The sequence below is a fragment of the Melospiza georgiana genome, chromosome 21 (assembly GCF_028018845.1).
Source record: "Melospiza georgiana isolate bMelGeo1 chromosome 21, bMelGeo1.pri, whole genome shotgun sequence".
NCBI lineage: Eukaryota > Metazoa > Chordata > Aves > Passeriformes > Passerellidae > Melospiza > Melospiza georgiana.
This window is the reverse complement of record NC_080450.1, coordinates 10186810-10214366: the sequence shown is the minus strand read 5'-3', so window position 1 is coordinate 10214366 and position 27557 is coordinate 10186810. Positions and strand designations below refer to the sequence as shown.

Here is a 27557-nt window from a genome sequence, read left to right as displayed (position 1 = left end):
GTCGGGTTTTAGGGGAGCAAATCCCAGCCCAGCTCCGTCTCTCCTGCTGGTTTGGCCTCGCTCCTCTGGCAGAGGGATGAGACACTTCACGGAAGGAGCACCAGAGCCAGCAGTTCACCCAGCAGGTTCTGCAAATCTGAGGGGCAGGAGGATTACCAGCCCTTGTCATGGTAATCCCAGCAGGAAGTAGAGCAGCTCTTCACTCTATTACCACACAAAGCTTTCACTACATCTAAATCCACACTAAATACTTGTTTAAAATGCCATGATACGCTGTTCCCATACTTGGCTTTAATATTAGTCACAGGAATAATGTATTTAAATTAGCTAAAATTGGAAAACTAAAGCCCCCAGGCCCTACAAACACAGGCACAGCAACAATAAAAATTCCACAGACTGCCAATCTCCAAAACATCCCTCGGCAAATCTGAAAGTTATTACCTGATCTTCTACCACTGAAACAGATAATTTGCGGTCTAGGATTTGAGCTGCTGTTACAGTATGAAAACACAAAGGAGCATCAGTTATCCTTCTTACCTTCTGTCCTCTACTCTTAGCAGCTTCCCTGCTGTGGACAGTGTGTGTAGGGCAGGACAGGTCAGGCTGAGTCACTGCACAGGGAAGTTTGTCCAGTGGGAGTCAGGCAAGTGCCTCTTTTTCATCCATGGACCTCAGATCTAGAGGCTGGATAACTCCTGCCCTAAGTACATCTGCCCCCCAGCAAGAGATCTTTCCCCCACGTTCATCTTTATCTTAGTGGAGAGCAGCAAATGGACCCTCCAGGATCAGCAGAGTGAGTCCTGAGCTGGTGGAAGAAGGGAGCTGGCTCCTTTCAGTGCATTCTCCTTTCTTTCAGCAAAGCAGCCAAGGAAAATGAAGTGCAACATCACTGCTGGCCTGAGGTTTTCAGCCCTGAAGCTGGAGGGGGTTTGTCTCAGAAGCCTCCTGTAGCTCTCAGCCCCCTCATAGTGGTGGGGCTCAGCTCCAGCCTTGATCAGCCAATATCAACAATTTCCATCATATTAGCTTGCCCTTTGTTTGTGCTCACCCCCATCTGAGCTCCTCCCTGCCAGGACCCAGCAGTGCCCCCCTGCAACCTACCACACCCCAGGAAACTGGGTTTAAAGGGTCTCTGCTGTCCTTTACAACTTCTGAGCCACTTTTTGAGCTGCCAAAGAAAGCAGCTTAGCCACACATAGTGCTCAGGCACTTCAGAATCTTTGTGATTTTTTTATTTTTTATTCAAGAGTAAAAAAGAATGAGCTGCCAGTATATGAAACCTCCTCGCTGATGAATCCTGATTTAAGAGCAGTGGGAGAAGTTTCTGCTTGTCCAGGAATCACTGCTGGTGATTTTAGGCTCTGTTGGAACAGCAAATCAAAGTCAGAGTCATTCCTAGCCAAACCTATGAGTTAGTGGCTGTTCCCCAGGTCCAAATTTCAGGCAGTAATCCTGGCTGGGGGAGCAAAGTGCAAAGTTGACAAGATGACAAAGCAGCTGAAGGAGACAGAACAGCTCCACTGTTGGCTCTCTGGTGTCCTCCACACCCAGACCTTGCAACAACGTCCAACTTCTCCCTGGAAACCCAGCTGGTGTCTGGAGGTGTCTGTCAGCTGTCCTGCACCCCAGCTGGCTGCTTCAGCTCAGCGTAACTCTTCTCCTCCACGTGCTTTGTCTGCTCCAGGAGCCACTGTCTCTCCTGGTCACTGACATCCAGCCTCAGGGTCACCTCCTGGAAAATGCTGTTCACAGCAACCTGCAGCACACACAGAGAAAGCAGCTCAAGCCCAGCCACAGGGCAAATGCTGCTCACATCCTCTGGGGACATGGGCTGTTACTGCACCTCCTTAAAGTGAAGCTTTTTGAACATGCAGATACTGGCTTCATTTTCCTGACCAATCTTAGCCTCAAACTTGGTGATCCCCAGTTTTCTCACTCCTGCAGGAGAAATCAGAGAGAGAGGCACTTCTATTACATGCCACATCTATAAAAGCACAAGACTCCTGTCCTGTGGGCCAGATGCATCCCTTGCTACCCTGTCTGTATCACTGGGAGTTATGTGCTCCCAGACCTCAGCCCCCCACACTCCTGTTCGTGCACTGAGCCACCCTCACCATAGGCCATCATCAGCAGAGTTGCCTCCTTGCCAAACCCTCTGCCACGGCAGCTGGGCTCTGAAAGAGACAGCACAGAGTCAGCATCCAGCTGGGGGAGACAAACCAGCCACAGCAGGCACTTGACAGAGGAGGCTGTGACCTGGGCATGCCATGGGCTGATCAGGGCTGAACAGCCATGGTAAAGCATGAGAATAAAAAGCTGATGCAGGAACATCAACACCTCTCTGCAGCACGCAGCCACAGTGACAGAGCCCCAAGCTGTGAAGCAGAACTTGACCTGCAATCATGATTTCGATCTCGCCCACAGTCGGGTCCTCGGTGTTGGTGAGGAAGAGATTCACATCCCCAACCATGGAGTTCTCCTCCTCCTGCCCAGGCCAGAGCTCCGAGTCCAGCACGATGAAGGTGCACTCTGGGGAAAACAAAAATGTGGCAGCATCCTCAGAGCGTGCTGATAATTATTCATAAATAACCAAAGAATGAAATTAAAGGTGCATAATGGACAGAGGAATAACAGTTTCCACATGTTAACAGCAAGGAAGAGTTAATAATTTGGCTTCCCATACCAGGTGACCAGGTGTGCCTGTTCCCACCTGCAGAAAGGAAAAAATACTTGGAAAAACCTTTTGTGAGGGTGACACAGACACCAAGACTAGAGACAGCCTGTGGAAGAAGTGTGAAAACTTCCTTCCTATGTCTGAGGTCTCCTTGCCTTGTCTTACTCAGCAGCAAGTTGGGGCAAAGAATTGTTTTGGTGCACAAGAGGCTGAGACTGAGTGATTCACCTGGTCCACATTATTGCCACTCTGAGTAAGGTCTTTTTATGCCACCTAAGACAAATGCTCCAGACTGAGCTCTTTGCCAGCTTCAGTATTTTTCAGCTCACTAAATTTCTACCAGGCTTTTATGGGCAGTGATTCATTACCTGTAGGAGAGTCAAGGAACCAATATAGTCAACACACCTCAACCAGGTGATCATAAAGTTGTACAATTTATCAAGGAGAAATACAACCTTTGTTGTATTTCCTTCTACCTGTTGTATATCCTTCTGCTTTTTTGCAATGATCAGACCTGGGGAGTGTTGGCTGTGCAGGAGTGATGCTTAATGATTTTTAGCTCAGCACAAAATGCTGTGGGGAATGAATCACTACAGTCTTTGGGAAAACTGCATAAAAAAGACACAAACAGCTCGAGGAAGTGGATATTCTCCACTTCCCTGAATATATACCAGCTGTAATGAGAAAACCTGTTCAAGCTGCTGCTGTAGAAAGTGTCACATCCCCTCTGGCTTGTGGGAACTTGCTCACAGGGCACTCACAGCTCACTGAGAGTCCTTCCCAGAATGGAAAGGACCTGCTCACCACTCCCACCCTCGGTCAGAAAGCATTCCAGATGCTCACTGTCAGTGTCGTCCCGCCAGCTGCGCTGCATCTCGTACTCCTGCTCCAGGCTCAGGGGCTCCGAGGCCGTCAGGCGCTGCAGCTCCTCCGACTGCATCCACTCGTGGTACCTGGAATGGAGCCGGCCCCACATCACTGCCCCCCTCCCAGTGCTCCAGGGGTCAGCTCTGGAAACACCAGCCCGGCTTTTGTGGCAACTTAAAATGTATCTCCAAGCCTCTGTCCTTTATGGAACACAATGCCCTCTCGAAATTTAGGAAGTTTGCCTGTCCTGTGGCTTTGTCTGGAGTGCCCAATGCACACCTGTGTCGGTTTCTCAGCTGTTTCAAAGACCTGGAAAGGCCCGGGGTGGCCTTGGGCAGCCCGCGCTTCAAAGGACGAGAAGAGGCTTCAGGGTTTTTCTCGGTCTCGGTGTTTATTAATTGTTTATCTAAAAGATTTTCCCTCGGCCCGACAGAGTCTGCACAGCAAGCAGCCATGAGCACACTGAGAGCCCCCGGGGCAGTCACCTATCTTTATACTCAAAATTACGTATACAATATTTATCAATTTTCCCCAATACCTTTTACCCTTATTGACCAGTGCACTTTTAGTAATCCAATCTTTTAGTAAAACAATCCCAAAGTGCCACCATCACCACAGAAGATGGAGGCCAAGAAGAAGAAGAAGAAGGACAGGACACGCCCCAATTCCTCCATCTTACTTCTTTAGACCCCCCTGTACAGAAATCTTAAACCCTGTGTTTCACTCTCTAATTAACTTATCCCTTCACCATTTACCCCAGTGAAATCCTCCCATCCTCATACAGGTGTCGTCTCCCGTGTAGGGTCAAAGTCCAGCCACCAGACACTTCTGGCAACATTCCAGGACTCCCGAGCCCCCCAAGGGTGGTCTCGGCCACTCTGCACATCAGTCCTGAGGTGCTGAGATCCCACACACCTGATGTTTTGGAGTTCTGATGCATTTCATCCCGAGCAACACTGACACAGCACCTCCTGGACACTGACAAAAACACTAACGCTGCTATCTTTGTGCTGATTTACTTTACAAACTGTTGGCATGCCTAATTCATCAACCATCCACCTGGCTTTACACGCCGAAGCTTTGCTCTTGCACCGTCACCGGGGAAAGGCCTCAGTGACCGCAAGAACTGCGGTGCTCCCTCAGAGCCGGGATCTCCCAGCGGCACAGGCGGGGCTCTGACAGCAGAGCTGGCACCGAGCTCAGCGGGACAGGGACGGCGCTGCCACCCCAGGGCACTGAGGGTGACTCGCTGGCTGATTCCGGGGGAAGCGGGCCCCGTCCCGACCCAGCACTGTCTGCAAAGGGAGGAGAGGAATCGCACCGTGCATGAGCGTCCGAGGAGGGCACGGGCACGGCTACGTACCGGGGCACGTGTGCAGCGGTGTAGGGCACCAGCGTCACCTTCTTGCCCCGCAGCACCGTGTCCTGGTTAATCTTCATGGCCTCTGCACTGAGGGGGAGACCCGGCACCCCGCTCCGTGTGCCCGGCGAGGCCAAGGGATGGGGCAACGCGGCCTGGCGCCTTTCTGGAGCGAGAGGCAGCTCTCAGAATACGGATGGCCCAGGTCGCACCAATGCGGCCGCATTAACAGGCCCGAATCGCAGCTCCGCCATCCCGACGGGACCCCGGGGCTGGGTAGGGGACCCGGGACCGACGGGAACCGGCACCGGGAGCTCACGCGCGCCCGCCCTACGGCCTCCCACGCATGCGCACAGACCCCGGGGCCGTCCAGCTACGGAATGTGTGGCGTCACCGCTCCGCCCCGTGTGACCCCGCCCCCCTCGTGCCGCGTCCCCGCCCCGCCTCTCCTCGACTCCACCCCCATTGCCCCGCCCATGTTCCTGCGAGGCCCCGCCTCTCGCACGGCCCCGCTCCTCCTGTGGCCCAATCACGGTCGGTGCCTTCCCCCTGTCCCCGCCCCTGCTCCATCCCCGCCCCACTTCTCCCTCCCTGGACACGCCCCTTCCTGGCACGGCCACGCCCCTTTCTGCCCCACCCCATTTTTAATGCCACGCCCCCTCCCGGGCCGCGCCCATTCGTACTCACGCCCCTTGGGCCCCACCCCGTCCCTCCCACGCCCCGCCCCCTACCGTCACCCAATCACGATCGCCGCCTTCACCCCGCCCCGCCCCGCGAGCCTGTCACGTGCGCGGAAGGCCCCGCGCTCGGGCAGCGCGTGCGCCGTGAGTGCCCCCGCGCGGCCGGGGGCGGGGCCGCCGGCACGAGCCGCTGGCGCTGGTGAGGGGCCGGGGTCCCGCGGGGCCCGGGCGGGACGCGGCCCTCGGAGGGGCTGCGGGGCGGCCCTGAGCGGGGACAGCGTGCGCCGAGCGCCGGGAAGGAAGGGGCTCGACGGGCGGGGATAGGCCTGGGGAGGGTCCTGCTGCGGGCCGGGGTGTGCACCGGAGCGGCGGGACCCGCGCCTGGGGAGAGCGCCCCGGGGTGAGGGGGCGGCTGCCGGGGTTGTCGGCGCTCTGTGGGGCCGGGGGAGTTCCCCCGCGGAGGGCAGGGGGTGCGAGCAGCGTTCCGCCTGTGGTGCAGGCCGGGGGAGGGCCGGGGAGCTCTGGTGCCCTCGGGGGTTCCGGGTGCCCTCGGGGCTCCCGGTGTCGGTTTCCCCCGCCCGGGCTGGGGCCTGCACGGGGACGCGCTGGCCCCGGCCCCGGCCCGGAGCGTCCGTTGTCTTTCTGCTGGCTCCGTGTTTACCAAGCTTGGCTTCAGTGTTTTGAGCCGAGGTTTGCTGTAAAAGGCGGTGTTTGATCTCTCCTTCTGAGGCTGGTCGGTTGTGACCTCAGTGAGTTACGCTGCCTGATTCTTTCCTGGCATTCAGCGTGGGTGTACAAGCTTCTAACTGGGCTTTGTCCTGGAGCTCAGCTTGTGCTGATGGTTTGTCCCAGCTGGTGGGGCTGAGTAGGAGCACATGTAGAAGTGTGAAGCCCTTAATGCAATTATGGCTAATTATTGACACAGAAACCTTCCAGAAGGCTTCAGTTCCTCCATACACATCTAGTTTTTTAGAAACAGTGTAAAGCTTCCCAGATACTTCTGCTTTGGAAATGTTGGTGCATGAAAAACATCTTGGTGTGTCTTTAATAGGTCCAATATTTTAATTTGTCTACTTATTTCTGTACTTGAATTTAGGAGGAGAGACTTTAGGCTGGTTTTTTGATTTGTGGGAGGAACACGTTTGCAAGGAGTAGTAGCTGCATGAGAAGCAGCAGTTTGAGATCATCTGCAGGGCAGTAATTTTTCCTCTTGAGGTTTTAGTTGTCTGGAACAGCCCCTATGGCTGTTTGGAGAAGATGAAGTTTGGTCATCACATGCTGTGAAAGGGCAGGGCCTTTTGGTTGCCTTTAAACCAGTGTTAACAGGTATGAAAACTTCTCACAGGGTACTGAACCAAGTGGGGTCTGTCTGAAGGGCAAGATCCTGCTGAAATCTGTTTAAATACCAGAAAACTGATGTGCCAAAGCTAACTTGTGAGTTCTTCCTTTTCCCAGCAAAGATAACACCGTGTTATGATGTTTCCCTAGGTTAAAGGTGGCAGAAGTTGCAAACACCCTTCCACAAACACCCTTCTGGCTCTGCTCTGGGCTTCCCCTCCCTCTCCAGGATGGCAGGTGGCATCACTGACACTGGAGAGCTTTACTCTCCCTATGTAAGTTCTGCTCCTTGTGCGTTTGGTCACGAGATTCTTTTCAAAATCCTCCTTCCTCAGCATTTTGCTTGCAAGTCCTACTTCCTCATGGACATAACCTCAGCATTTCAGGAGATTATGGGGGTCAAAGGTGCTTAGTGTTTGTAGTTATGTGGGGTTTTTTGACATCACAGGTGATTTTTCATAAGGTAAAGGGATGATGTGTGCTTGAAGTATAGATCTAAAAGTGCTAGAAAGAGCTTCATGTCCCATACCAGCTCTTCATCCTTCTGCCCACTTTCTTACATTTTGTTAATGTTTTCATCAACCCAAATTGTCATTGGAATAGACATGGGGGACTTGGACATTGAAACTATGCCACTTTCTTCCTTTTTGTTGCTTTATGTAAACATTTCCCCCTGAATTGCTCGAAGTTTACTTAGCAGCAACTGTTGCAGTAATTTGTTTTCTACCACTTCAGTGGAAGTGAGTAATTTAGAGGTTTCTTCCCTGTGATGTGGTGTCCTGTGCAACTGCAGAGCCAATTACTGCTTTCCTATATTACTGGAAATACCGGTTTTCATAGCCACAAGTCTTGACAAAATGTCAGCTTTTAAAAACACCACTTTGTAAACACTTTTTTTTTTTTTTTTTAAGTCAACTCAATAAATTTAGAACCAGCCCAGAAATCTGTGTGTTGGATTTTAAATGCTTTAAAATTTTCATCTCCCTGTTAATGATTCGATGTAGGAGAAGTGGATATTAGGCTGCAGAAATAGGTCACAGCTGAGAAAATGGAGAAGACACTAACTGGGATGTCTGGACCCTCAAGGATTAGTGTCACCTGCTCTTACATTGTTATGCTGGTGCTGCATGAGTTTCCTGGAGCAATTTCAAAGGCTGAGGCTCTCCTCTTTCCCTGAAGATGTCTAACCTGGCTGAACATTCCAGGCACCATTCTCATTTCTGCCTGACCAAAGGAGAGTCATGGCTCTGGAATGTTCAGCAAAAGATGAATTTGCTGTGCTTATGCCAGTGAGAGCTCTCAGGGTCACTGGGGAGTTGTTCTCCTGGTGTTAATTGCTCCACACCCAGAAAAGTCTGCTCATACACTTCTCTTTACTGGTTTTCCTCTGGAGGACTCTGACCTATATTAAAAAAAAGCCTCACTAAAGCACAACAACTTTGGCAGCTTTTGATCTTTAAGTGAGCTAAATTCTTAGCCTGGGGGGTCCTGTCCATGTGCAGAGTTCTCTTTTGTCTCTGGACACTGAAAAAGCTCATTGCCAGAGAAGATAAAATTCTTTCCCTTCAGGAAGTAAAATCCTTTCTTCACAATATGCTCAGCTTCTTACTGGTAAAATAGCAAGCAGGCTTTGAATTAGAGTTCTTTTTGGATATTTCCTGCTTGACTGAGAATAAAAGGTCCTGAAAGGTACATAGCCATAACTGCTTGTGTTCAGGTCAGATAAAAAGGAGAGACCCCAACCCACAGCACAGACCTTCTGGTAGAAGGTAGTGATTTGAAAACAAACAAATCTCATGCACTTTATAACTTTACAAGCTAGAGAGAAAAAATATAATTTAAAATATTTAGAAAAATAGAGGGCAATAGCTGTTTCTCCAGAAATGTGCTGACACCTACATTGTTCTCTTTGGAGTTCAGTCCCTTCCTCCAGGTATTTCTCACATGGACTTGTTCCCACCCTGCTGGCTCAGGAATTGCCCTCTCCATTTAAATCAGGGTGTTTTGGATGATTCCTGCACACTCTGATGCTGGATCATGTGGCTGATTACAGGTTGGCCTGGTGTACATGTTCAACCTCATTGTTGGAACAGGAGCCCTGACCATGCCCAAGGCCTTTGCCACAGCAGGGTGGCTCGTCAGCCTCGTCCTCCTGATGTTCCTGGGATTTATGAGGTAGGATGTGTGTGTGTTTCTGTCTGTCTGTCTGTCTGTCTGTCTCTTTAGGGGACTGGGAGGTTCAGCTGGGTGAGGACACTGCAAAGACTTTTGCTGTTTTCCTGTGTGCTCTGTCCCTCTGCTCCTTGAGTGTTGATTTCTGCAGTGGTGTTGCCTGAGTTGGAAGGATGCACTTCCTGACTCTCTGGTACATCCCATTTCCTGACTGATGGGAAGGACTTTTCCTCCAGTCTAGAGTCTTGTGGGACATTTATCCCCTCTACCTTTCTGACATTGTCCTCACTGTGGATACATTCCATGCTTGCCTCTGTCACAGATCAGTTCCACAAACACCATCCAGGTCTCAGGTGGCACAGGGTCAAGTCTTTGCTTTGTGACTTGCAGATGTGTAAGCTTTCTCTTGGCTTCTGGCAATGCTTTCACAGCTGAAAGAGTGTCAGGAACACAAATTCCTGTATAGCCAGGCCTGTCTTAGGCCCTTCAGACCTTTGCTGCTCAAGACTCTGGAGATGGTGTCCTGTTTGTCACACTGGTTCACTGTGAGCTGCTGCCCAGGTACCTCCCTGCTGGAGCAGCAGGTGGAGCTGAAGGCTGTGGATGCAGCACTGATTGCTGAGGAGTTGCTGCTACAATTGCCATCTTCTGGTGGGCTGGGAATCCCTGCTTGCTTCTTGCTTGGCTTTAAAACAAAATAAAACAAAATTCCCTCCTGCCATTTGTACAAATGGACTTTTGAAGTGCCAGCCTTTTCAGTAAGCAGTTCTGCCAGCCTGAATGTGCCTTTGATTTGGAGGCAGAGCTTTTGGCATCTGTTCTGTGCTGCTGTGCAGGGAGACTGTATGGTCAAATGCTTGTGACTGCCCCACCTCAGAGCTGGCTGCTGCAAAGGCTTGGTAAAATGATATCTGTGGGGTTTCCAGTAACTGGGAGCTTTAGGAGAAATTCCTTTTAGCTACGTTTGTTTGTTTAAAAGCATAAATTCAACATATGGAATTCAGCACCAGCAGACGATCCTTCAAGGTCAGCAGGAGAGCACAAACCTCCAAAGCTGTGTACCAGAACTGCACTGGATTAAGCTCAGAAGGCACAGCTCTAAGTGCTGCATGCCTTGGGAGCTCTTGCTTTTGTTCTGGTACTTGGGACTTCCTCATGCCCACTGGGCACCCTTGGCACAGGAAAAGCCTGGGCAGAAATTGCTACACAGGCCTCAGCACTTCCTTTTATTCTTGCAAAACTCATCTCTTACTTGAACTCAATAGGCAAGTCCAGTTCCTGAAGTAGTGAGAAACCACTTTAAAGCCTTAAATAAGATTGATTTGAGGAGGTTTTAAAATTTATTTATTAATATTACAGGACTGGTTTTAGCTGAGATAATGATATCCATTCCATCAGTGTCTCCCTGGACAGCTCTTCCACTGTCCTCCAGCATTTGCCTGCATGTGTTATGTGCTCCTTCTTATATTGTTGCTTTGCTTCTGATGCCATGTGTAAGATTCTTTAAGGGACCAGAGTATCTTTGCTGAGCTTCAGAGAAGAGCTGGGTTTGTCATAGGTTCTAAAAAGAGGAAGGAAACTTGCTTTCTAAGAAAGATCAAAATTCTCTTGCTGTCTTCAACCCACAGGAATGCCAGGAATGTGCCTTCCAAATATCTAAAATGTCTTATTATATCTGAAGGTGTGTTATATTGTGGTCTGCTTGAACACCTGAATCTCAAGAGCAGAAGGAAGCAATAAACTGAGATGAAACACTGTCAAAATAGTGTGTGGGGAACTGGCAAAAGGATTGTTTTGGTTTGTTTGTTTTCTCCTGCAAACAGATGGGATTTTTTCTCCATCTCTGTTCAGTGACAGTTCTTGACTATTACTGATGATATCAATTGAATTCTTCTCTCTGTAGCTATATGACTACAACCTTTGTGGTGGAAGCCATGGCTGCTGCAAATGCCCAGCTGAGATGGAAGAGAATGGAAAAACGCAAGGTTTGTGTGGGTTTAATTTTCCTTTTCCTCCTGTTGTTTTATCACGTAGGATTTTCCTGGCATTCCTCTGCATCTTTGCCTTGTCTTGTTACTAACTCTAAGGAAATCAATTTCTACTGTACTTAACTTTGCCAAATAAAATATAGCTGTTAGTTCCCTGTGGGGTTGCTCATTAAAGACAGGATTTTCTGCTCCTGCTTTGAAAAATCTCTTGTGCTGTTCACATTTCTTACTGATCACGCTCTCCTTGCCCAGAAATGCTGCTCAGTGAATGTGGAGAGGTGGCAGCCAATATATTGGTGCTATTTGGAGTGTGCTGAGGACTATAAATCCTTGCTGATCTCAGGTCATTTAACTGGGACAGGCTGGGATGTCCTTGCTGTTGCTTGGGCAGTATCCCAGGTTGTGGACAGTTCTGAATTATGTCCTTGCTGTGAAACTTACTTGTGGCTTTACTGAATCAGAGGGAGGCATAATTGTTTGCACTGATTTAGACCCCTGGCTTGGTGTTAGTGGGATGGAGTTAGGAACTAGACCTGCTTGTGCTAGCTAAATATGCTTGGGTTATTTTTTTCCTCCCAGTTCTGCAATGCTGCAGATCTTCCTGAAGTTTCTAACTTCCTTGTGCCACTTATCATGGCATGAACTGGGCAGTGTTGCTGTGTGTGTGACCTGGGGGTGGTACATGTCACTCACTTCAGCCTGCTCTGCTGGTGTCCTCCTCTGCCCTCCACAGCATCCTCTGGGTTCCCTGGTATTGCCTTTCCTTGCATGTCCTCCCCTCCTGCTTGGGACCTTCCTTTGAGTGTCTGGAAGTAACCATGACGTGGGGTGGCACAGCCTGTACTGTGGGTAGCAGATATCTCAGCAGCGATCTCTTCATCCAGGAGGATGATGAGGATGAGGATTCTTCCTCTGGAGTGTCTGACAGTGATGTTCTCCTCCAAGATGGCTACGAGCGAGCAGAGACACGGCCTATCCTGTCAGTTCGTGAGTACCCAGTTCATGCTTTCACTGCTGTGAGGCCTCTTCTCTGCAGACACTGTTCCAGTGGGCTCCTCTGTCCATTTCACCCTTAGTTCCACATGCTCTCATCCCAAAGTCCTCAGCACTTGTAAGATAAGAGTCATTGAGAATTCAGTTTGCCTTCTGCAGCCTGATAAAGATCTTTTCCCTCTACGTCAATGAGATGAGAACATCTTATTTTCTAAACACCTTAGACTAGCTTCAGCAGAGTAATTGGCCCAGTGACTCTGCAGCTGTGGAGTTGGACATACTGTCCTTCAAACTGCTGCTAGAGGTTCCCAAGTATCCAGGTAACCTGGCCTTAGGGCTTATTGGAGGCACTGGTTGAAACACTTCTTGCTTTTTAACTTGCAGAGAGACGTGGCTCAGCCAATATCTTTGAAATCACTGAGAGGGTGGAAATGGGCCAGATGGCTTCCATGTTCTTCAATAAAGGTAACTGATGAACATTTTCCAAAGTCCCTTTGGGTCCTCCTGCATGTTTTGTGTATAGCTGTTCTGTAAGTTTGCATGCTTCTCAGTGTGGGTTTGCATCTTAAGTTTGTGATGATTCCACCCAGATGTGCTGTTCCTTCTCACTGCGGACTATATTCATCCTCCTGTGTGGTTTTTCTGTAAGGTATTTATGGGCCAGGTGGGCCAGAACCTGCTGTGGTGGGCATGGAACCAGCCAAACATGCAGGTTAGGGGAGCAGCCTTGATAAAGGCAAGTGCCTTTTGTGACTGCAGCTCACCTACCTCTGAACTGCATGTGTCCTCTGTCATCTCCACTTTCTGAGGCAGTAGGGCCCAGCTGTAATTTTGGTTGTAGCATTTGAGAATAAAGCATTCAGGCTTCTCTGAGCCTTGTAGATAGCAGCCTGAAGGAAAGAGACTTCTGATAGGAGCTTCTAGGAATTGTCTGCCTCTAGGGAATTATTAAGAGAGCTGGGACACAAACTGCTGAAGAGGTCCCTGCTGAGGATGTGATAGGCAGCTGGCTTGTCTTTTTGCTTTTAAATGTCTTTGGTATGCCAGGGAGCAAACTTGTAACCCTGCTCTAATAAAGGCCCACCCATTGCTGCGTGTGATAGAAATGCAAACCACAGTGATGAAGTTTCTGAAACCTGGAAAGCAGGACAATGAAATGCTGTGCAGAGCCAGAACATCATCAGACACCATGGCTGTGCAGTTTTGAGCCTGTCAGGCCCCATTTTTTGTGGAAAGTGATGTTTTCCCTTGTTCACTGGCTTGCAAAGAGGTAATGGAAGGCTGGGTTTTTTCCACTACATTACATCAGTGTTGTACCAGTGTAAAGCTGTTGCCTCTGAAGGACAGCTGGGCTTAAGGAGTGAATATTCTTTGAACTTTATTTTTTGCTTTTAAAGTGAATTGAAAAAACTTTTAAAATTTCCTGCATGCCTCTTCTGGGATGTTGTAGATTTGAATCACTTAGGACTATCAAAATAATCCACCTTGGACTAGGCTGCCACATTTTTAGTCAGAGAAGTGAAGTGTGTCAGAAACATCTTGTTCCTGGTTTTGCCTGTACCACTGAGTTGTTATGACCTGAGGCAAGTTTTCTTGCTTGTTTGCTCTGCTGTGTGTAAAATATGGTGAACACATCCCTGTCTCTTGATGCTCCTCTGAGGAGTAATATTTGAGAAGTGCTTTGAGAGCAGTCATGTAACAGGGTTTAGCTGTATTGCTGAGGATGGGGATCACAGGAGTCAGAGCATTCTCATCGAGTTTCAGGAGGCCCCTTCTCTGCAAGTGCTTCATAGGGGAGCTGGAAAGGACCCCCAGGAGCCAGGCAGGTTCTGGGCCTCTCTGGTGCTCAGCCAGTAGAGGGTGCTGGGATCTGTGTCCTCTCTCCATCAGCACTGATGGAGCTTCCGAGCAAAGTGAAATAAACTGCTTAGTACTCTTAAATCTTAATCCCTCTTCTTAATGTTGCTTTAGCCAGAGTTATCTGATTTCTGTGTTAGGGATCCTCCCCAGGGTCTGCTCAGCCCATCACAAGGGATGAATCCATCTGCAAGAAGGTGGCTGGAGCAGCTGCAGGCCATGGCCTCATCCTACTTGTGACTTCCAGATGGGGTGAGGTGCCCGCAGCAAAGGACCTGGGGCAGGTGTAGTTCATGTGCTGCTTTCCCTGTGTCAGAGCTCAGCAGTGAGGCTCCATCCCTGTCACTGGTTCAGAGACACCCTCTGTGAGGCTCCATCCCTGTCACTGGTTCAGAGACACCCTCTGTGGGGCTCCATCCCTGTCACTGGTTCAGAGACACCCTCTGTGGGGCTCCATCCCTGTCACTGGTTCAGAGACACCCTCTGTGAGGCTCCATCCCTGTCACTGGTTCAGAGACACCCTCTGTGAGGCTCCATCCCTGTCACTGGTTCAGAGACACCCTCTGTGAGGCTCCATCCCTGTCACTGGTTCAGAGACACCCTCTGTGAGGCTCCATCCCTGTCACTGGTTCAGAGACACCCTCTGTGGGGCTCCATCCCTGTCACTGGTTCAGAGACACCCTCTGTGGGGCTCCATCCCTGTCACTGGTTCAGAGACACCCCAGTGGCTGCAGGGACAGACAGGTGAAGGGCCTCCCTCTGCAGGTCCCTGCTGAGGTGCTCCCTCCCCACAGCTGCACAGAAAGGCCTTCAGCAAGGGCAGCAGCTCAGTGGCCACTCAGTGCTGAGAAACTGGGCCACACTGGGGCGTTCCCAGCTCCAAGCACCAGCCTGTGAGGTTTCACAGCTGGCAAATGTCTGGGAGTTTACTGATGATATACAATGTATGGATCCAAACCCAAGGTGATGGAGGGCTTTGCAGCCTCCAGAGGGAAGGCTGATGAAAGCTGTGCAGTAGACCTCAAAACCCCTGATTTCTAGTGAGTTCTCTGCTCCTTTCCCTTGACTGATTTTTATTTTCAACAATCTGACAGGAGTTGAATCTGCAGTCCTAGGAGGTAAGCTGGGGATAAATCTCAATTTCAGATTGTCTGCTTTCTTAAAGGGAGCTGACTTAGGTTTAGGCTGTGAAGAGACTGTGTGCTCTTTTGAAAGAGCTGGCTCTGAAAAACTACTTTTTTTTCTTGATTTGATTTTTTTACTTTTTAATGTTGGGTGCTTTCTTCTGGAACTGAGCAGTCATTTATTGCAGTAATAGATTCTAGGCACATCTATCACGCTGTTTCCTCACAGGAAGTAATTGCCTTTTTTTTTTTTTTCACCTCGTTTTGTGCCAAGTAATGAAAGTATTGATCAGGGAGGGTCAGCAGCAGTTTATAAAATAACTGATGTTAAAGTCTTCCTGTCTTGGAGAGGAGTGTCACCTGTGCTTCCTGCAGACAGAGAGGTCTGCAATGGAATGGGGGTGCTGCTGAGGCTGAGCTGGTCATGTCAGCTTTATTTTGTGTGTGTGTGGGGAGGGGTAGCTGAGTCCTGAGACCAGTCACAGATCCCAAAACAGAATATCTATCTGAGTCTGTGTAGCCCTCAGCTTTGTGTCTCTGCAGCTTCTGTCCTATATTAGGTATTTTTTAAAACCTTCAACCCTTCTTAATGGGAAATTGGAAAAGACTGGTTGGTAGTTTGTGGCTGTCTCCAGAACAATGCAGAGACTCCCTAACTGTGAAGACATCTTTCACAGAGCAAGAAAACAATGGGAGAGCTATATGGAATGATCTGACAGTTTCTGTAGCAAGTCCATTTGTCTCCAGGAACAACTCTAGAGCACTGATTTAGTGTGCTACTGTACAGAAGCAGGGCAGCTGATACAGCCCCTGTCATGCTAAGCAGGCTCAGCATATAGAATAATTTATTTAAACAAAGGAGAGTGCCTAATCATGTTTTCTTACATCCAGAGATCCAGGGGCAGCATGATAGCAGAACATGGCAAAGCTTTGCAGCACCCAAGCACTGTAGGAATGAGTCTTCAGTCCTGCAGCAGCGTTGTCCTTGTTTGATAGTTGTCACAGCTGTGAGTGTGAGGTTTGCTCAAGCTGCACTGGGATTAAGCATCAGGTGGCATCACAACTTGAAACTATGGGCAGGTTTCTTGAGCTGTTTTCCTTCAATGTCAACTTCCTAAATTAAATAAATGTGAGGCTTTTATTCTGTAACTCATCTGACTCTGAAATAAATTATCTTCCAACTTGTTGGTGAGATTTATACAGACTTGCTTGCAAGAAGAGAATCCTGGAGTCTCATCAAGCATTTCTTTATCCCTTTAGATTTTAGCTCTTTAAAGTGGTGTCTTCTTGTGCCTCAGTAAGGTTGATCTGTGCAGCCAGTTAATTTGTGTAAGATTTTCTTTTAATCTCATAGGTGAAGGCAGGGCAAGCTTTAAATTAAAAATAATTTTTTAAAAAGCAGAAAAAAATTATCCCAAAAAATGAGTAGGGGCAGGAACATGTACAGTGTATATGTGGTGGTATCAGGGTAAGAGGGATGCAGAAACAGTTTTAAAGCTTTGCAGGATTGGTTCAAGTTGCCAGTGGTAGGGGATCTCCCAAAGCAGCTCCAGTTCAGCCCATTGCAATCTGAGCTCTGAAGGGCTAAATCCCTACCAGTCCATATTGTGAAGGTCCTGCAGGTTTGCAGTCAGAGGATTTGGAATCAGCAGAGCCTAGAAACATTCTCTCTGCATTTCACTGTGTCAGGCTGTGCTCACACTGAGTCTGAGAGCATCACCCAGATGTTTGCCCGTGGCTGTTCAGAGCTGACAGCTTTGTCTGGCAGGTGACTTATGTGAGACCTGTTGGTCTTGACTGCAGGGTGGGCTCGAACTAGAGGGTTTATTTAGTGTCAGTACCAGGTATTGAAGGTGGCAGAGTGGAGCTCTGAGACCCCTCATGCCCCATCAGTTCCTGTTCCATGGTAAGTTCCCTGAGCTTGGGTGGTTTGCTGCAGAAACCATGGAGGCAAATGGTGATTTAAGATCTTAACATTTTTGTATATTTGAAGTGCAGAGAACAAGAGTCTCTGTGTACTCCGCTCAATCTGGACAATATTTTCTTTTTCTGCAGTGGGTGTCAACCTCTTCTATTTCTGCATAATTATCTACCTCTATGGAGACCTGGCAATCTATGCAGCAGCGGTGCCAGTGTCCCTAATGCAGGTGACCTGGTAAGTGTGCCTACTCCTGAGGGCTGTGTGCTGCCAGGGGACAGGGCAGGCTTGGGCTTTGATGGGGTGATAAGTCTGACTAGGATCAGCTGTACTTTCCAAAGCATGGGGTGGAGAAATGACTCAAGGACAGCTCATCTCTTGTGGGTGGGTGGTGAAGTTGTTTTGTATTCCCCACCTGTGTGCCTGACTGCAAAGCAGCTGACCTGATTCCAGACAAGTGCTCAGGTGTGCAGTGTTTCCAGCACGTGCAGACATGAGACTTGTTGCTCCATAGTTTGATTGCAATACTCTGCAATATGTTGCCTTCTCTCTCCCTTTGGGTAAGAGTTGAGGGGTGTGATGCTTACTAAGCCTGAGGCCAGTGGGTGTTGTTGGTACGTGGACTTAGCTCTGCACTGGGAGTGGTGCCTTTCTCAAAGAAACAGATAATAGATTGGTTTGATCAAATCTGGGCTGGATTTGTACTTCAGTCTTAAAAATGGAAAACCTCAGCGATCCATAAAAGATCTAAGCTCGCCAGCTTGATGATTAAATGGCAAAACTTGCAAAAAACTGCAGGCAATCCAAGAATTTGCCTTTAAACCTCTGGTTTAAGGCAGTGTAACTCAGCAACTCGCTGTGTTACGCTGTCCAGAAAATGTCAGGAAGTGAATGTGACCAGGGACAGAGAAGAGGATTGGCCTCCTCTCATTCTTCTTTCTTGCAGGAGAGGGGAAGACATCTGCTAGGAGTTAATTATTCTCTTTTGTTTCTCCCTCCTTTCCCAGCAGTGTCACTGGCAACCATTCTTGCAGTGTTGGAGACAGCACAAAGTACAACGACACGGACAAGTGCTGGGGGCCAATTCGAAGGATTGATGCTTACAGGCTGTATCTGGTGAGCTCCTGCAATTGGGATGACCACTGTTGCCATTTAAACTCTGCTTCTAGTGCACAGGGAGGTTTTTTCCTTGCAGAAATTATGCAGTTCAAGTGAACAACAGAATATTAAACTTTTGGTTCTGTCTGACTTTTTTGCCGAAATACTCCCTCCCTATTCTTGGTGACATGGCTGTGTTTGAACTTGTTGGCCATCAGGATGGTTGTTATGGTTTTGAGTTTGAGTCCTGTCCATCTTGGTGTGTAGTTTTATATTGCTTAAGCAGGTGAGATATTTTTGCCAAAGTTTTTTTTTTTCAGGCTGGCTAATTAATATTTGCTTGGGGGGTAATTGTTGTCAAGATACTGAAGTATATCAAACTCACTTGAGTGCTTTAGAATATAAAATACCCAGAGTTGGAAGGGACTCACAAGGATCATTGAGTCCATTCTTTATGTGGATAAAATTGTTAATGCTGCAGGAGAATCTGCTGCTTGAAAGATGATGGAAACAACCAGCTTAGACAACATCCAGTGGTGAACACTGCCTTAGTAATAGCTTTGTCTAGTTCAGGATTGTCTATTGCATCTAAAGCTGTGCTGGGGTTCTGCTCTGACCCCAGGGTTTTTCCCAGAGGATGATGAACATGGCTTCTTTAGAGCCTGGGGAGTGCTGAGTGCTTGGATTTGGAGACAGATGTCGGTAGGGCAGAATGAGAGGAGGGAAGGATGCTAGTGCTGCACAGTGTGGCTTCTGTTAAGGGTCTCAGTGAGAATTTTAAGTAAAAGGAATGAGGGTGGCTACGTGTGTGCAGAAAAATCCAGAGGTAATTTTAGAGTCAGTACATTTTGGAGATGCAGTGGATCACATCCAGTGTCACTGCAAAAGTAAGAGCTGGGCCTCAGAAATATTAGTGAGTGTCAAAAACTAGTTAATTATTTAAGAGAAATATTATTGCTTTATTAAATTCTGTCTTGGTCTGTATCTTTAAAACTTCTAGAAGATTGAAGATTTCCTTCCTGAATTTCAATAACTCTCCCTGACCCAGCAGAAGGAGCTAGTCAGAAAAGGCAGACATGCATTAATTACTGCCTGTGTCTCTCAGATATTGTGTCTATAATTCATGAAGATAATTGTTGTTAGGACTTGCAAAATTAAAAAAATTAAGACTCTGTAAGCATTAGACTTGAAGTCTGTGTACATAACTCTCAGAGGAGCTTTTCCCTCTGCTTGTCTTGTGGATTTGGAGAATAAATATCTGCAAAGTCTTGCTAGTGGTTAATCCTTTTCTGCTCAGTAACTGGGATGAGGCTTCAGTGTTGTTCTCTACTCCCTCTTAGGTGGAGGGTGGGATTGTTTGTGGGAGAACAGACCAGTCTGTAGTGGGTTACTGGTGGAGGTCAATTCTCACAATCACTATTTTCAGGATACTTCTGGATATCAGCATTATCTCTAAGTTCTCCTTTTCTGTTAAAAGTCTCTGATGCTTCTTACTGGGTGAAGTTGGGAGTAAACTGGAACTTGTTCTGCCTCCAGCTCTTCTGGTCCCACTCCCTGTTTGACCTGTGTGATTTTATTCTCCAGAAAACAGAGAGGATGGTGACCTCTTTAGAGAGGGATAAGAGATGTAATAATTTATAAAACACTCAGATCACAGTACTGACCCTGGCTTTGAGTTTGGGCTGCCTCCAAAGTGGCTGTGCTGGTTAATATTTTCCCCACTGTCCTGTTTATAGTGTGGACTACTAGTGACCAGTTGAGCTCTCAAACTTTCTAAAAGAAACCTGGGGAGGGGAAGGCAGGGCAAGGAAGTCATTTGACTTGAAGCAAAAAAAAAAAAAAAAAATTAGTAGTAAACCATTGTAATTATCTCTACACATTTTGTCCAAGCTTCTTGTGTATAGAAGTGGAGTTTTGAACATGCCAGGAAAGCTGAAACCTGCCTGTCTGAAGGGGAAAATACAACATGAAAGTGAGGAGGGGAGAGATGCATCAAGAGCACAGCTTCTCTTGGTCCCTGGAGATCATACCCATAGAGAACTATTCTCTTTTCTTAACTTTCTATTTTGAATTCTTGCCTGATGGAATAATTCAGGTTCCACGTTTCAGTGGACAAACAAGGTCTCTTTTTGCGAACAAGTTCCCCTGTGGCAAGGGGACAGATGGACACTGTGATCCCAAAAGAAAGCAGCTGAGTTTTGGATCAGCCCTTTTGTCCTAGATGCCTGCTTCTAGTTTTCCTACCTTATCTTAGTTCTGTATTTAAGTTTAAGTGATCCAGGAGGAAGATGTGTGGATGTAACTGAAATGTCTTGCTCATTCCAGTGAAGCAGTTCTCTGGAAGCAGTGTTATATTTCATACTCTGTGCATGACCCTACAGAAAACCTATTTTGGAGGAGAATAATCTATTTGAGGTTTTCTGGACAAATGGTGCCAATGGGAGCTGCTTTGTGCCAAGTCCCACCAGTCTGCCAAAGACCCGTGCTGCCTTCCTCCTGTCAACTTTTTCTCTCCCAACACTGTGTCTTCTTTTTGACAAAAACCATTTCAAACATTGACTCTTCAAGCTGGGGATGAAGAGAGGAATAATGGCTGACGTAAAAATCCTTTTTCATGCCTTATTGTCTAAAAAGGCTTCTGGAAGCTGTCTCTGCTCTGATTACTGTGGATGGAAGCTGAAAACTATGTACATAATGAGAATATTTAGACAGATTAAATTCTTCTCTTGAGACTTTCTTGTCTGTGCAGCATCTTTATTGCTGCTCCAAGATTTCACACCTAAGTGTGTCTGCAGAGTCTTCAGAGACCGCTAGGCCCCTATTAACCTTTGTCTGAACAAATGGTTGTCTCGCTTCTTGTTTATAAATTGCTTTGGAAAATAAAAACTTGCAAAATAAATAAGTGAAGGCAAGTGCAGGAAATATGCAAATAGACTTCTGCTCCTGTCCCATCACCTGCTGCTAATACTTGCCTCCTTTTTGGGACCATAAAAGTCCTGGGAGGTTTGAAGGGTGAGCCTTGCTGTGCTGTTCCACTCCTGTGAGGGCAAGACCCTGCAGGACAAATTTTCTTCCAAGAAAGGTGTGTGTTGGGCAGCCCAGCGACCTTGTTTGAGGCAGGCAGTGATCACAGTTAAAGCAGATCGATGGCTTTCTATCTTTGCTTCAGACCCATTACCACCCTGCCACGTCCTCAACAGCTGGAGTGACTCCCAAGTCCCTTGGCTGTCTCTGGCAGTGCTGAGGAGAGGGTCACGTTCTCTCAGTGCTGAATTCACACTTCAGTGCAGCTGCTTTATCATGCTCTCTCTAGGTTCCACTGGGCTGTGCTGGGGAGGTCGTGGGGACGGTGTAGCAGATTTAAGTTTCAGATCTTTCATTGTAACATTTCCTTCTTTCTGTCGAAGTCATGTAGGAATGTGATATGATAGTCCCTGTTTCTAGAAAGCAGGTACTGAGATAAATAAGAGATTAAATCCTAGGGATCAGCAGCTATTCAGTGTGTATCCAAACTGTGTTCATGACCTGGCAAACAATGCTTCTGCTCTGCACCAGGGCAGCCGTTGAGGCTGAAACCTCTACTCTGCTCTCAGCCCTCCTCTTCTGGCAATGTGGGACACGGTGTCTTCCCATGATGGAAAGGAAATGGCTTAAATTCTCAAGGGGAGCCATGTGCCTTTCAGAAGAGGCACTGGCACAGGTACTCCTGGTAGCCTGGCTCGGTAGAGCGTCAAAGCCACCAGGTGCATCTGTTCTGTCTGAGTCTCTGTTGGTTTTTTTAGCTGCTTGGGAAAGGGACGTGGCATCCGCTTGTGCCGGTTCGCAGATGCTGCAGTATCGCAGGCAGCCCAGCGGGTGCGGGCCGGGCGAGGATGGGAGCGCAGATGGTTTAATGGAGATTATCCCAGTTGGAAACGTGCTTGTGCAGTGAATAAAATGAGCGGGCTCACAGGCGCTCACTGTCCCTCTTCAGGAGGGGACAATGTCACCCCGGCCCGATGCTCTGATCGCTGACCAGAGCGGGGCCGGGCTGCAGCTGCGGGAGGCTGTGCAGGGGGAGGGGGTGCTCTGAGGACACACGTGCTGCTGTAGCATTGCTGGGGACCGGCAGAACTTAATCAGCAACTGCAGAGGCTGAACTGATAAGGGTTGATGTGGATCCCGTCGGCCTCGGCGCGGTGCTGCCTTCCCCAGCTGCAGGCTGGGGTGCTGGGCTTTGTGTGCCTGCTCTACGTGCTCTGCTTCCCTCCACGGCATTTCTCCTTCCTGCCTCTGCCTGTGCCCTGCTCTGGGTAAAGGTGTCTCAGATTTTTATTGTCAAAATAGATCTTTCCAAATGCATTTACCTGCACTGGGGCAGTTTTAGCAGCTTGTTTGGTACACGATGCTCTTGTGGCCTCTCAGTCCATTGTTGGCTTCTGTTGGTTTCTCCTTTTTTTGGTTTTTTTTTTTTGTTTTGTTTTATATTTTGCCTCCCAGCAGTGATATTAGAGGAGCCCTCATGGCAGTACTTGAACATCCATGCTTGATCTAAGCTGTCTGTTTCCAACTGGGAGCTGGAGCAACAGAGCTGGAGCAGTGCTGCAAGCAGAGTGCTTCTTCCAAGGGCACCTGGGTTTTCTCCACCGTTCTCTTTGCAGCAAGTGCTTTTCCTCTGCCCTGCCTTCCTCAGCTGTGCCCTGCAGCAACACTCAGTAATAAATGGGTCACAGCTGCTGTCTCCTGGATATTTATTCTTACAAGTCTTAATGTCTAGAGACCTTGAGAACCTGTGGTGGGGAGGAAAGCTGCCTCAAAGTTAGGAGCTGGACCAGGGAGGGCTGATTTCACAGCACATCAATCTAAAAGGTTTGGAGTGCTTGTCCTGGGCTCCCAGAGTGAGCCAGTAAAAAGGAAGGAAAGCTGGTGGTAGTCTATCCTGATGGTGTGAAGTCATTATCTTGTTTAAAGAAATTGCTTAAACTGTAGCATTGTTGTGTTCTAGGTTACTTCAGCTTGCAGTAAGGATGCAGCAGGACTGGGGCACTATTAGCTTGTCACCCTGCATATCCTATAAGAAGTTATTCATGGTAAGACTTTCTTGCCAAAAATATTGCATTATATTCCTTACCACAAATGCTTTGATGTGGTTTACTATGATACTGATATAGAAATATAAATAAATGTACAAAAAAGGCAGCTGCTACTTCTGTGCATAAAGGCAGTTCTGAAAGCCTTCAAAATAAGAAAAAAGCTTTTCAATAGTCCACAATATTGTGCCATTTCTGTGTGTACAGGGCACCTGAGTTTTGAAGCATTGCTGTGACACGAGAGGAATTAGTACTGCATTAAGTATCAATATCAGTAGGCCAAATTGTTAAAGGTGCCCCTGAAGAACAGCTTTGCTTGGCTAAAAGCTGTGTCTCAGAGGCTGACTGGAGTCTTCTCATGCCCCTTGTCTACTCAGCCTCCAAAAAGTAAGGTCAGTTAAGTTGTTGCTTTGGTCTGAAGTGGTTGAAGAGGGATAGGAGCCAAGTTCTGCTAAAATAAATGGTGTCTGGATGTGGGATGTGAAGGCAAGTCTCAACTCTTTTTATTGTGCAACTAATAGGTTGAAATTGGCACACAGCCTTGTTAATATGGCATAAATCCTGCCTCCTTCATCCTGGTCCGTTCTTCTGTGGACTCATCAATAAATCCTTTCAATTGCTTGCTCATCATATGCCTGTGACAGATAAACTGGCTTTACTGGAGGTTGCCACACTCCTTGTGTTTCCTAATGCAAAGGGATCTTCAGATAATAACTGGACTTGTGAAACAGAGGTTCATCCTGAGCCATCAGGAGGAGGCAGATGAGTGTGGTGTTGTGGAAATGAAATATAAACTTGTTGTGCCAGTGACCTAAGAGCTGGAGTTCAGCTTCTGATGGGTGATTTTTCTTGCTTCCTTGTAATTGATGGCATTTTGAGTAAAAGAAATACCAGCCAGAAGGCAAACACTGGGTGAGAGAATCAGCCTTTGGGACCAGACTGAAGCAACTGCAAGACCACACTTTGAAGCAACTAACATTAATGGATTAGCTTGTCTCTTTTCACTGGGAAATCAATAGTGCAGGGAACTGGAATGTGTTTTCTTGTACAGAGCTGTCTGTTCACTTCACAATGAGAAGTGTGTTTTCCTAAGTGGAGCTAGGGTTGTGCTTGTCACTTGGATGCTGAGCTTTTCCAGAGGACCAGTTGTGTCTCTCTGGTACCTCCAGCAGGCTCCAAGGGCTGTCTGGAAGGGAAGGGTGCTGTGCTGCTGCAGGTGCTACCAGCCCTTCAGAGAAGCAAGGTGCAAGAGATGCAGAGATGCAATGGGCAAGAGCCATTAGTGAGCTCAGACACTCTTGGCTTCCCCAAGGAAGAATGTCCTGAACACTTTAGTGCTTGGTTTGACTTAGTGGTGTTGGATGGTGGTCACGAACCTTGGAAACAAACCAACTAAACAAACTGGGTGAAGCAGTGACTTTACATAGATCTCTGCTTTTCTGCAAATTCTGCACTTGGAAGCTCACCAGAAGTGATGTTGGGCTCAAACCACAGCCCTGCTGCACAGCACAGCCACCCTGCCAGGGCTGAGAGGCCATGCTGCTGCTTTCCCTGAGTAAAGCTGTCCTTTGGAGTCAGCTCATTTGGGCAGCAAGGCACCAAAGCTGACACTGTTCTCTCCTGATACTGGAGACCAATCTCTCCCGAATAGGGCAGGTGTCAGAACTAATCTATGTGATCACCCACTCCCTACACTGAGTGGTAAAGGTTTAAAAAGGGCCTTTTAAAATTCCTTTCTTGGCCTAGGCTGTTCCAGCAGAGCCACAAATTTTAGATTTTCAGAACATTGGTAGAAAATAAGTAATAAATAGATTTCCCCTGTGCAGTGTTACTTTCTGCAGTGATTGTGACAGCATCCTAGGAACCAGAGCTGAAGAAGATGTGTTAAGTCAGCTAAACAATCCCCTGGGAAATGCAATATAAGCCTTTTTCTCAACAGCATATTTTCCAGTATTCTGTTTGGTGCTTTAGCACCAGCATTGTTTTTAAACAGAGGTCTGACCTTGCTGCCTGCCTGATACACATCATTGTTTTCATCTAGTAAGACAGCAGCCTTGGTCTCTCATCCCCTGAAATTACACTTAATTCTTTAATATACAGGTAGAAATTATCAGGACTGCAGAACTGTGCAGTTCTGCTGCTATGAACATTATCAGAAGCTGTGGAGGAAAGCTCTGGACAGACCCATATATCTTTTTATGCCTAAATAAGTCTGCAACTTAACTCCATCCTGTATGTCTGAGTGAGATCACTGACGCTGTTGTCCAAAAATGTGGATTTTTGGACTACATCAGCAAATCCCACACGTAGCTCATGCTTCTGTAAGCAGGACTATAAATACAAATAATGCAGCTGGGATTTATCTTGTAAGTTGAAGTTGGTATAATGCTCTGGGGCAGAGCTGGTCTCCCAAGCCTGTTGCACCTGTTTGGTGTGCACTGTGCAGGGAAGAAGGCTGGAAGTGAACAGACACCCCAGTAGCCCTGGGCAACAAGGCTTTATCTCTTCCTTTGTCCTAAGTAGTTTTAAAGTGAGAGACTTTCCTTCCCTTCAGGCAACTCCTGCATCACCCAGTGGGCAGGATGATGCTGCCCCTGAAGCTACATCCTCCAGGCAGCTGGAGAATCCTGAGAAACTCAGCTGAGAAGTTTGTAGGGGAGAAAAGTAGGGAGAACAAATAACAGCTTAGTGGTGAAAGCACTGCTGGTGTTGTGGCAGACAAGGGCTTAGTGGCCGTCAGGAACATTCATCCTTGCTGAACCCAAGTACCTCCTAACCCTGGCAGCTTGGAGCTTGACATGTTTGCAGGGCCCTCTGTGCATCTGTGTCATGCTGGTCCACATCTCCCTTGCTTTGTGCTGTCTAACCCAGGGGCTTTTGTAGTCAATATAAATATTGTTGTGGTTGCCAATGCCCCGCCGGGAGAGGCTACAAATATGCAGGAATCTGGGGCTGTGTTTGTGTATAAAGATGATGCCCTCACACTTTCTTGGAGCAAACTCATTAATCTCTCATACCATGCTAATGAACTAGGGAGGCAGAGAACAACTCCTCAAGGTCACCCAGTGTCAGGAAGGAGGAAAGCTCCACTTTCATATGCTGTGGGAGATCAGAGCAAGCTGGTGGTGGGGGGTACAGCCAAATTTGGCTCTGCACCTCCTCTGCTGTCCTTCCAAGTATCACAACCCAAGCATTCAGCTCTCCTGCATCTATCCACTTTGCTGCTTCCCTCCTGCTTGTTCAGATGCAATTAGGAGATGCAGAATAAGGGGGAGCCAGGGGTCAAGGAGGCGGTAAAGTGATTACAAGATGCTGCAAACGGCTGTGCCATAAATACTCCAATGATGAAAAATTAGATGCCAGTCACCTCGGGGTTATTGCTGGTCTCTATCTCTCTCTTGTTGTGAAAAATGATAATGGAAGTGTATTTACCCCAGAGAGTGTAAGCTTGCCGCTGGCTGTGATCCTGCACACCCCAGGTATGCCAGGAACAGAATCCTTGCACCTAATGACTTTCTGAGAACACTTTGTGCCTGAATTCCTTCAAATTAAGTGGAGAAAGAACTGGTATTTCAGGGTATTCTTTCCAAAGTGGAAAGTTCCTGGTGCTCAGAGATTGACCAGCTTCAGAAACAGGCTGGGGCCCTGAGTAAGGATAGGGAGAAGAAAGGAGAGCAACACCCTCAAGTGCTGCCTTGCTGTCCATCTGCTGCTTCTGCCTTGGCCTCCCAAGGTCAAGGTGCTGCATGTGGAGGCTGCTCAGTTCACAGCTGGTTTTTGGTGTGTTGGATCGCCAGCAAGATCAGAGCTTAAGGAGCTGGGATGACTACACTTTTTGCTGGGTGGGCAGTTAGAATCAAATGCTGGTGCTGGGCTAGAGCCTTTGAAAACTTCTAGATAGTATTCAGATCCACTGAAGTTGGTATCTTTGGGGATGCAAGCTCTTCTTTTCATCCCTTGCAGGAGGTCTTCCATTTTGGAAGAGGCATTAGGATCACTGTGGCACAGGAACTGTAGAAGGCAGCATCCAGCTTAAAGGGTGCTGTGGGTGGAAGACCTCTTTGCTACACTGGCAAAAACCACCCTGGCAGCAACCAGGTCTTAATTCCTGGAGGATGCCTCCTCCCTGCCTAAAGGAACGGGAGAAGAAGGTGGGTGAGGGCTCCTCAGTGCCAGGAATGTGCCTGATGTGAGTTATGGTTGTAGAGCTCTGCCAGGTGTCCCGAGAGCAGCGCGTTAATTACCGGAGCTGCTGTGGCAGCTGCCTGCTGTACCCAAAGCATAACTGCCCTTGTTTCTTCAGCTAAAAATATTCCTTGTGGATTGGCTGCTGCCTGTGGCCTCCCTCCATTGTGACTTCCTGACTCTGCAGGGGATCTGGAGGTTAAAATCCCTCTTGCCTCTCAACTTCTTTGAGCA

General features: G+C 47.9%; 2 protein-coding genes across 3 annotated transcripts in view; one reads left to right on the top strand and one right to left on the bottom strand.

The window, feature by feature from the left end:
- Window positions 1-290: 290 nt before the first annotated feature.
- Window positions 291-5263, bottom strand: NAT9 (N-acetyltransferase 9 (putative)). Its single transcript, XM_058038714.1, has 6 exons — window positions 4905-5263; window positions 3518-3627; window positions 2395-2529; window positions 2115-2174; window positions 1844-1938; window positions 291-1756 (listed from the first exon to the last, which is right to left on the bottom strand). Exons 1-6 carry the CDS (start codon window positions 4979-4981, stop codon window positions 1610-1612), a joined length of 624 nt encoding a protein of 207 aa, XP_057894697.1. The 5' UTR covers window positions 4982-5263; the 3' UTR covers window positions 291-1609.
- A 467-nt stretch (window positions 5264-5730) lies between these two features.
- Window positions 5731-27557, top strand: part of TMEM104 (transmembrane protein 104) — a 44052-nt gene continuing 22225 nt past the window's right edge. Inside the window, exons 1-8 of one of the 2 annotated variants that reach the window (XM_058038685.1) lie at window positions 5731-5780; window positions 7070-7194; window positions 8973-9094; window positions 10995-11076; window positions 11964-12066; window positions 12457-12537; window positions 17109-17208; window positions 17982-18087. In XM_058038685.1, coding sequence (XP_057894668.1) covers window positions 7150-7194; window positions 8973-9094; window positions 10995-11076; window positions 11964-12066; window positions 12457-12537; window positions 17109-17208; window positions 17982-18087 — 639 coding nt within the window. In that variant the 5' untranslated portion in view covers window positions 5731-5780; window positions 7070-7149. Of the gene's footprint in view, window positions 5781-7069; window positions 7195-8972; window positions 9095-10994; window positions 11077-11963; window positions 12067-12456; window positions 12538-17108; window positions 17209-17978; window positions 18088-27557 lie in introns of both variants that reach the window. The other variant, XM_058038684.1, reaches the window with a different exon arrangement.